We start from the raw sequence: 9,944 nt of genomic DNA on the forward strand, positions 1-9,944 counted from the left end.
AGCTTCCAGAACCAGAAGCCCAAGAGTCCCAGCAGGCTATAACCCCGTGTCCAGGGCAGATGGACCTGTACCTCTTGGGCCACCATAGGGCAGGCTCCTCTATCAACTCTACCTGGTGTCCACATGCACATTGGGTACAATCTCCAAGGTCCCCCTGTGATTGGGTCAACTGAATTTTGTCACTGCTTCCTCAAAACTGTCAAGAGCATTAATGCACCTGAAGGTCAGGTCAAGGGTTGGCTTTAATATACAACGAGGGGCACAATGCTGTGATGTCCTGGTGCATCTCCGCAGGAGACCTAGAAGAGACCTTAGGGCTGGAGTCGCTGGCCATTTCCTTCCTTGGAGCTCCGCTGAGGGTTCAAGTCTGCCATGCTCTAGCTTAGAGCTCTGAACCTCATCTGCAGGGGGAGGCAGAGGCTCAACTGTGCAGACACTCGGGTACAGGCCACACATCTCACACAAGAGCCCACACAGCTCAGCACACGCAGCCTGCACACACATCCATGTCCACACAGATATACAGCTAGACCCTCCCCTTATCCTGCCAGGACCAGAGGGGTTGAGCCCACTTCACAGGGGTTCCCAGTAAGTAGCCCCCTGGGCTCAGAGACAACAGATTTTATTCCTGATGTGAATTCCCAAGAGTCCTGGGAGGCCCCAGAAGTCCACACTTCCATGCCATCCCCTACATTATCCTGAGCATGAGGTGAGGACTTGGGGACAGAGGAACTCTTGAAGTTTCATGCTGAGGGTGTGGGACCCCAGGGATGCTGGAGTATTAGATTAGGACACAAAGAGACCCCACTAAGTCTGTCATTCCTCCAGGGTGGGTGTCCCTTTCCTGCCTTCAAGCAGGTGCAGGGGCGCCTACCTGATGGAACTTCCGGGAACTTTGTAGCCAGCACTGGGTGAGCACAGTGACCGCAACAATGACCAGGAGGAGAAACAGGGGAGCTACCACCACCCCCATTCGAAACCGGGACTCCTGGATTCTAGGCAGCACCTCTAGAGTAGAAAGGTAGGAGGGCCTCTGTCTGCATCATTGACAGTAACCCCTTCACCCTGACAGCATCACGCCCTGTGCTGTGTAGACACACAACTGGGGGTGACCAGGGATGGATGAGCCAGGTGGGAGAGGCTCCAGGCAGTGAAAGCAGAACCACCAAAGACAGAGCAACCCCGAAGTGGGGCTGTACCTGGTGACAGGTGTGAAACACTCCCAGAAGACAAGGCCAGCATTGGACCTGGCTCCATCTCCTGCTCCTGCTGAGGCTCTGCAGGACAGACACCACTGTCAGGTGAGGGCCAGTTCTTACACATGCCCAGCTCCAGGGAGCAGGAGTCCAGATGGGGTTCTTAGAGTCCCCCTTGACCCAGACTGCAGTCCCTGGCCCCGGGCTCAGGCAAAGGTAATAGACTAAAAGGTGGGAGGGGGCAGGAGAGCCTGAGGGTGGATGAGGCCCCAGGAGTCATGCAAGAAAGGAAAGCATCGGGTGGGTGGGGCTTTAGACTGGCAGGGCCCCTGGCTCACTCCTGTGGTGCAGGGAACCCAGGCCCAGGCAGGAGAGACCTCTCCCCTGTGCTCCCTGTAACTCAGCCCCTCTTCCACCCTCCTCCTTGCTCCCTAGTCCTCACCCAAGACGTTCAGCCTGGTTTCCTTTTTGTTTCTCTGCAGCCCCTGAAGATGCCACAAGTACAGCCCTGCGTGGGCATCCTGGGCAGGCTGGATCACCAGCTGGGCCAGGCCCCCTTGCACCTGGAGCTGCCACCCTTCTTGGGAGAAGCTTCCTGGGGTTGCCTCGCTGAAGATGGTCCTGGTCTCCCCATGAGCGCTCAGCTGGATGGTGACGTGCCTGAGGGCGTTGGAGCTGTTGCAGGCCAGCACAGCCCTCTCTCCCCTGGACACAAACACCACGCCCTCCGTGCAGATGGGCCTGTCCCACTCTGTGGAGGAATAGTCACCTGAGGGCAGGCCCTGAAGAAGGCCTGGCTGCTCTCCTGGGGGTCTCCAAGGACACAGCAAGCTCTTTATTTGCCTAATCAAATTGAAGCAGCAGCAGCAGCACATGGCTCCTATGTGGCAGGGGCAGAATCAGTGTGTGGAGGGGGCTGCTGTGACCCAGCTGGGAGCCAATGAAAGTGTCCCATGGCCCAAGCCAGCTGGTCTGCAGGATATTCCTGCTGTCCCCTCCCCTGTGTATTCCATGGGGTGAGGGGGGAGTGTACACATCCTGGGGGACCTGACCCCAAATCCTTGTTGTCCTGGGTTGGCTACCAGTGACCAGAACTGCATTGTCATTAAAGCTGCTGTGGGATGTCCCTGAGTGGCTTAAGGGATCCCCAGAACTGGAGATCTGTGTTGAGGAAATCTCTGGGAGCCTGTTGGGACCCAGGCTGTGTAGGGGCCCCCAGAGCCTCTGGTCTCTGAAGGCCCAGTAGCTGCAGAGGCTGATGGTTAGGGCCGAGTCTGCCACTGGGACAGTGGCCCTCAGTCCTGTGGAGCCGCGCCTCCTTGGTCCGGTCTTAGGCCCTGGCCCCCATCTCCTGCATTCCCTTTCCCTGGGAACCAGATCTGAATTTAGCTATCCCCCTCCCGGGGCTCTGACAGTGAGTGCCATGGGATGCCAGGGACACCTGCCATCTGCCATCCTTGGGGCACCTGGCCTGCCCTTCCCTCCCAGGGCACCAGCTCTGCTTCTCTCCCATGGTGCCTGCGTGTGCAGGGTCCAGGCCCTCTCCTGAGCCCTGAGTCAGGCTAGGCTTCACCTTGGTCTCCCATCCCTGCTTTCTTGTCCCCTAGGCCCTCCCCTGGCAGGGTGGGGAGACCCTGAGACCTACTTCCATTCTGAGTACTCAGGGAGGTGGCCACGAGTAGGAGGGTCCCAAGCATTCTGAGGACCATGCTGGGAGGCACCCAGGGACAGGTGTGCATGGCTGCTGGTTGGCAGTAGGCCTTCAGGTCCCTGGTCCTTGTCCTGTAGACCCTGGAGAAAGACAGCACAGGGATCAGAGGCTGTGGACTGAAGCAGAGGCTGAGGGGGAGCAGCTTTGCCTGGTCAGGGCTGACAGCCCAGGTCCTCAAATCAGTCCCACCAGTTGTGCTTCCAATGTCCATGTCTCTGCTGGACACTCAGCCCTCAGTGTCTGAGCTTTGCTCCTGTCCTTTTGCTCCATGCAATGTGAGGTGCTGATGTAAGAATCCACGGAGAGGTGTCAGAGCCTCTACCTTGTAGGTCTTGGCACCCAGCTGTCCTCAATCACTATTTCAGAGAGTTCTGTGTCAAATTAGCAAAACTGTTCTTGCATGGCCTTCCCAAGGGTGTGGCCCAGAACACCTGCACCCTCCAGCGCTGGTGCTGCTTCGAGACCTCAGTCCATGGCCATCACTCGGCATGGAGCTGCAGTTTTCCCTCTTCTATTTTTTGCATCCCATAACACACCCAGATCACAGAGCCCCTTAATGTTATGCTTGCTACAGGTGGCCCTCTTGTTCATCTTGTTCCATCGCTCACAAATATCCTCACATCATCAGCACCTGGAAGACATTCAGAAATCTCAGGTCTCCCCCTAACTGGCACTGCTAGAGCCCTGCCTCGCACCTGCTGCCTCCCAAGGCCCTGGCCTCACTTACACTGTGATGATTAAGCCGTTACTGTAGGCTTGCTTAGCTTGGGTGCTGCCTGGGAGATTTGTGTAGCATACTGTGTGTTGTCTGGATGGGTCCCTGGAGGTGTGATGCTGGGTGCTGTAGGGACCTCCACCCCTTCCTCTTCCTGTGCATTTCCCTGCTCTGCTTCTGGGCTTTCAGCAGTTGAGCAGCTTTTTTCACCACATATATGGTGTGGCTGCCTTAGAATCTGTGGAGACCATGGACTGACTCCTCTGCAACCATGAGCCAAAATCAACCCTTCCCTTAGTAGGTTGCTGTTTGTCAGGTTTGGTTCTAGTGACAAATAGTTGGCATATGCACTTGATATAGATAGATAGATAGATAGATAGATAGATAGGCATTCTGTATTTCTAAGGCACAAAGATTTATTTTCGTGGTTTATCCACATGACAGGTTGACAGGTGCTGGCTGTCTCTGGTGGGCGGACCCATCTCCTTTTGCAGTCTTGTCTGTACCTTACCCATTAGGCCCGCCAGTCTAAATGGCTCTATCTGAATGGGAGGAGCCAGCTCCAGGGCCCTGCTCATGCCTCCAAAGCCTCACTCCAAGGCCCCTGTATCCAAGGGAGCACCCTTCCCATCTCATCCTCCTGACTTGCTCACCACCTCTCCTCTGGTACATTCAGGGTCCTCTCTTACATGTCCCCTCCAGCTCTCTGATCAGCACCAGGGACAGGCAGGAGCCCAGGGAAAGCTGGAGACTTGTCCTCCTGCGCCACAAGGAAGCAGAGACAGAGCAGCCAGGAGACCAGCCTCCCACAGTGCTGCTTCCTCACTTGCCAGTGAATCCTCAGGGTCCTGTTTCCTGAATGCCTTCCAGTCCCACCACCTACCACACTCACACGCACACACACACAAGCGCACAGTTATAGGTGCACACAGTGGGGCTGAGGACGGGCATCCTGGGGTGAGCTTCTCAGAGCCCCGAGAAGGACACTTGGAGAAACACTGCATGCAGTAGCACCCAAATCCCATGGATCTGCGCACATGGAGCCCTCCAGCCCGACCAGTCCCTGACAAGGAGCACAACTTTACACGAGGCAACAAGGTCCCCCATGAAGTCTTGGTCAGTGCCTGAGGTGGGGCCTGGCCCAATGCCTAAGCTCAAGCTCAGCTGGGCAAAGTCTTGCCTCACCTGTCCATGATGTGAAGAGACAAGAAGAGGTATGTTTACAAGACATGCTCCACAGCCTGCAGAATGAAGGCATCCGCTGCTCTGGGGGACTCCCTCCCATGGCTCCCCACAACCCCGTGTGGTTCTGCACACCATATACGCTTGGCCCCTAACTCACATCAACCCCCTCTCTGAGTCTTAGTTTCCTGCTTAAGGAAATGGACTTGGTAGTCACCAGAGTTGTGTTTCTCCAAGGCACAATGGGCACAAAACAATCACAGCAGAAGTGTCAGGGACCCCTGAGGGCACCCTGAGTCCCCTGTTGAAAGCTGGCCTGACACCCACTACATACTTCTCAGGAGCCCAGAGTCTGAGCTAGTCAAGGCACTACCCAGAGCACCAGGCTTTTCCTGTTGCCAAAGCCAGAGGCGTCCTTGCACCCTAGGCTTGGACACTGATGCTGTATCTCTCAACCTGCTTGTGAGCATCCTTCATGGAAGCCCTGGAGAGCTCCAAATCTAGACAAGGGGGCCTTGAGCTCACACCCTCCTTTGCCTCTCATCTGGCCTCCACCTTGGGCTGGTTTAAGGTAACAACCAAGAATCACAGTGTGGCCACAGTCCTCCAGTGGCTTCCATGACTGACTTGAGGGACTGTTGGCCTGGGTCTTCTCACTGGGAACCCAGCCAGTGCCAGGCAGGCAACCTGGCCTTGAGGTTGCTGAGTGGAGCTGCACTGTGGGCACAGCTCTCCCTGTACTGCTCAGGTCTGAAACTGAAAGTCCCTCCTTCCCTTGTCCTTGGGGTACCTGCTATGCCCCTCCTTTACTGTCCACCTTCCAGGACTAGGCCAGGCCATCAGGACAGGCAGAGCCGTGACTGTCCTCTGTGCTAGCTTCTGCAGGAGCCCCACCTTCACTAGGAGAAAGGCTACACCTGAGTCTGTTGTTTTTCTTTCCTGGGACTTTATACTCTTGGACCATGAGTCAAAGGTGGATATTCCGTCGCTACTCAGCCAAAGGCCACGGGGTCATCTCGGTACATTGTCTACCTGCTCATCCCCAAAAGCCTGTCCTTAGCTTAAGTCTAGGGACAGGCCCAGCCCTTGCTGCCTCTAGACTTTAGTCCTTGCTTAGCACAGAGAGTTGCCTCTTGGCTGGTTCTCCAGTAGCTTCCACATCTCTGTGGCTGAAGTCTGGAGCCCCAAGGACCTAACACACACCCCAGTGTCCTCCTATGTGGGCTGCCCAGGATTTGCCTGGATGGAGGGGCAGCATGTGCTAGCTCTGTTCTTCCTGTGAGCTTTTGCTGGGATGGTGGCCCTGGGGGAAGGTAGGAGGAAAGAGAAGCTGATCCTGTCTCCTCTCTCTGGGCTCTGTGTCCTCCACATCTTAGCTACTGGCTGTCTGGACTCGTGGGCTAAGACCCTCTCAGATCCTCCAGCCGGTGTGGTGCCGCATCCTGCCTGTCATGGCAGGGTCACCTCACTGACCACTAGCCTGCATTCCTCCAAGAACCTTTCGCACTGGCCCTCAAAGTCCCCTCCAGTGTATGTGTCCACAGCTTTGGCAGGGACAGCAGCACAGGCCCTGGGCTAGGTGGTGGCTGGAGTAGGTCGCATCCTCTCCCCATAGCTCCCCATGTATGGTACCTAACACCTGCATACGCAGAGCAAGGCCTGGAATACATCATCCAACAGTCACCCCGTACAAAGGGCCAACTGCCCTGCAAATGAGCTGAGCCATTTGCCAAGGGGTCCTACAGGAGGCACCAGGGCCATGTCGATGGGGCTGGAACGCTATTGTTCTGGGCCTGACAGGACTTCAAGGGGCTCAGAAAGGGTGAAGTGATAACTGGGGTGGGGGAGTGGCAGGTATGTCCATCTCTGTGCCCCTACCCTCCACATCACCTCCCACATTGAAGCTTCAGACCCGGAGGCCCAGGTCCTTTGCATAGTGGCTACACTGGTACATGGATTTTTAAAAATTTATTTATTATTTATTTTTTATTTATTTGGTACAGGGTCTCACTACACAGCTCAGACTCATAGTGATCCTCCTACCTCATGGTGGGTCCAGATAGAATTCATGTTCTTGGGCTTTCCAGGCAGGCGCTTAGACTACTGAAATATCTCCACTGAACTATCTCCCCAGCTCCCTACTTTTTTAATGTATTTGGTACAGGATGTCACTACACGGCTTGGATTCGTAGTGATCCTCCTGTTTTCAGCCTCTCCAGTGCTGGGATTATAGACATGCACCACCTCAACCGGTCCCATCTTGGTGGCCAGCTCAACACATCCAAGGGCAGGACCAGCATGGCATGTGGTGCCTGGGATCGAACTCTGGTCCCTGTGCATGCCTAAGTAGGTGCTTATTCTGCTAAGCTATCTTGCTGGCCCTCCCCAGCCCTTTTTTTTCTAATTTTTTAAAAAAGAATTTTAAAAAAATTTTAATTAAAAATTTTTTGCTGTACCAGGGATCGAACCCAGGACCTTGTACTTGCCAGGCAGGCGCTTATGAGGCTGAGCTATCTCGCTGGCCTGCTACATGAAATTTGCTCCTGCTTCCCAGGATAAAATGTGCCCTGGTTACACCAGATCTTTTCACATGGCCACACACTACCCATCTGGTACACCCAGATACAGTAAAATTTCAGACGAACCACCAAACTAGGCATGGTGATACACCTGTCATCCAGCACCCTGGAAGGCTGAGGCAGGCAGATTGTAAATTCAGGTCCAGCCTGAGCAGCTTAGCCACTTAGCAAGACTGTCACAATTGCAACAGCTCAATTTGAAGGTCCTGGGTTCAGTTCCCAATTAAAAAAAAAAAAAAGAAAGAAAAAAACACTTGTAGTACTTTGCAACATTTTGGACACACATATTTAAAACAGATTTACTATTGAAATTCAAAAATAAGAGCATCCTGCATTCTTTTTGTCTCACTGTTGTTCTGTTGACTACAGGACAAAGCCCAAGGGAGTAAGGTGCACCAGCTAAAAAAAAACAGGAAAAGAGGCTTAGAAAAGCAATGGGTGGCCACAGAGCTCAATGTGGGGCAGGGAGACCGGGCACAGGGACTCCTGGCACTGCCAGGGCTAGAGAAAGACAACAAGTAGATTCTCCAAACATCACCCCTACAAGCTGGCATGTGCACACATTAAAGTGGGAGCTCAACAGTGGAATCTGCAGAGTCCCTGACCCACGAGGCCTAAGTGCCCACAGTGACAAACTTCAGCCATCCTGGATACACCAGCCAAGCAACCCTAGGGACACTATGCCCTGCTTCTCCAGCCGCTGGGCATACAGGGAGCTTCAGGTGAGCCGGGTATGTGGATACCAGGTCATCTTGGGGCTGGATTCACTAGAACAAGGTATGCTTGGGGGTCCTCACTCCCACCAGCACTGGAGGAGGTCAGCGCTTCTGTCCTGCCTGCTGCAGGTGCTTGGGAAAGCCACATGCTTCCTACAGGGAGAGGCTCAGCAGTACTGCCCAAGCCAGCTGCGGGCCACACTACACAGGTCAGGCCCTGATAGCTCCCAGCAGACAGCTACAGCCTATAAGGCCAAGGCCTATAAGGTCCAACCTGCTGTGACTCCTGTTCAGGTGGCTTGAGAGGGCCTTCGGGGGACCACAGAAGGGCAGCTAAGTACCCCCATGGGGATACAGCAAAGGCCTTGTTGCCTCATCCCTGGCTCAAGCTGCCCCCTCTGCCTGGCTGCCTGTCCCCATCCTGCTCTTGGCTCAACAGCAACAGCTGCAGCACCTGTCCCACAAGGCTGCACAGCTGCAGCACTGGCCTCCAGGGTCCCAGGTCTCTGCCCAGGACAGGGAGCCTGTTCTCGGTGCAGCTGAAGATAAAGCCCTGCAGATGCCCTGCTTGAGAGAGAGCGCCTGGCAGCCAACCCACACACACACAAGAGAGACCAAGGGAGGGAGCTGGAGCCTGGGCTGGGGCTGTCCCTCAGAGCACTCCCCTGCCCTGAATGAGTCTGCATATGTGTGCTGAGTGCACAGGGCGTGTCTGTGTGTGTGTGTGTGTGTGTGTGTGTGTGTGTGTGTAAGAAAAGGAATCCCCACAAGAAGGCCGTTAATGAGAACACACATCTGCGAGTGACACTAGGTCTATGGCTGTGCATGCGTGTGGGTATGCACAGACCTGTTCAGACAGTGTGACGAGTCCAGAAGCCCAGCAGCCCTCAGCCCTCCCTGGAGAGGTCAGGGGCAGCTCTGTCCCATCCTAGGGACACTACAGTGCTGCTACTGCTCCTCCCAGAGCCCAGACTAGGCCCCAAAGAGATGCAGATCCCTTGGGCACCACACCTGGACCACCTGCCCCCTCCTCCTGCCCACACCGTGCCTGGCTAGCAAGCCTGGACCTGCCTTGCTCCCTGCTCATCTCTGAGGCAACAGGTGACAGGGGCTGCAGGCCCAACAGGTGCCACAGCCAGGGACCCCACATGTCCCCCCTCCAAGTCCCCAACCCCTGAAGCCCCCAGTCCCCTGAATCCTCACCTTCTGCCTCCCAGCCACTCATCTGCTGCCTTCTCCCACAGAACCTCCAGTTGCTCTGAGGCCTCCAGCTTCTGAGCCTTTCCAGCTAGAGGAAAACTCAGGGACTGCAGGGGGCGGGGCCGGGAGGAGAGGGGCAGGGCTGTGGGGCTGTCCTTGCCCAGGGAGGAGCTGCTTCTGGGAAGAGCAGGAGATACGGGAACCTGCCTACGTGCACAGGAGGTGCCAGGAGTTTCTTGGGGCTGTGTGGGCTAAGGCGTTTCCACTCCTATTCAATATAGTTCTGGAATCATTAGCTACAGCCATTAGACAAGAGAAAGAAATAAAAGGAATAAGAATAGGCAAAGAAGAAGTTAAATTATCATTATTTGCAGATGACTTGATACTTTACTTGGAAGACCCAAAAAACTCCACCAAGAAGCTACTAGAATTAGTACAGGAATTTGTAGCATAGCAGGTTATAAAGTCAATACCCGAAAGTCAATAGCATTCCTCTACACAGACAACAAACACACTCTGAGGGGAATTATAGAAACAATACCTTTTACAATAACACCGAGGAAAATGAAATACCTTGGAATTAATCTAACTGAAGAAGTCAAAGATCTTTTCAAGGAAAATTACAGTACTCTGAAAAAAGAGATC

At 54.6% G+C, this 9,944-nt stretch overlaps 1 protein-coding gene across 1 annotated transcript in view; it reads right to left on the reverse strand.

The window, feature by feature from the left end:
* Positions 1–329: 329 nt before the first annotated feature.
* The window catches only part of LOC111812088 (secreted and transmembrane protein 1-like), a 27,858-nt gene continuing 18,243 nt past the window's right edge, over positions 330–9,944 (reverse strand). Inside the window, exons 2-6 of the mRNA XM_023699331.1 lie at positions 2,842–2,987; positions 1,639–1,947; positions 1,200–1,277; positions 875–1,008; positions 330–401 (exon numbers count right to left, since the gene is read on the reverse strand). Coding sequence (XP_023555099.1) covers positions 378–401; positions 875–1,008; positions 1,200–1,277; positions 1,639–1,947; positions 2,842–2,935 — 639 coding nt within the window. The 5' untranslated portion in view covers positions 2,936–2,987 and the 3' untranslated portion in view covers positions 330–377. The remainder of the gene's footprint in view (positions 402–874; positions 1,009–1,199; positions 1,278–1,638; positions 1,948–2,841; positions 2,988–9,944) is intronic.

This window comes from Octodon degus, unplaced genomic scaffold (genome assembly GCF_000260255.1).
Source record: "Octodon degus isolate 3935 unplaced genomic scaffold, OctDeg1.0 scaffold00112, whole genome shotgun sequence".
Classification (NCBI taxonomy): Eukaryota; Metazoa; Chordata; class Mammalia; order Rodentia; family Octodontidae; genus Octodon; species Octodon degus.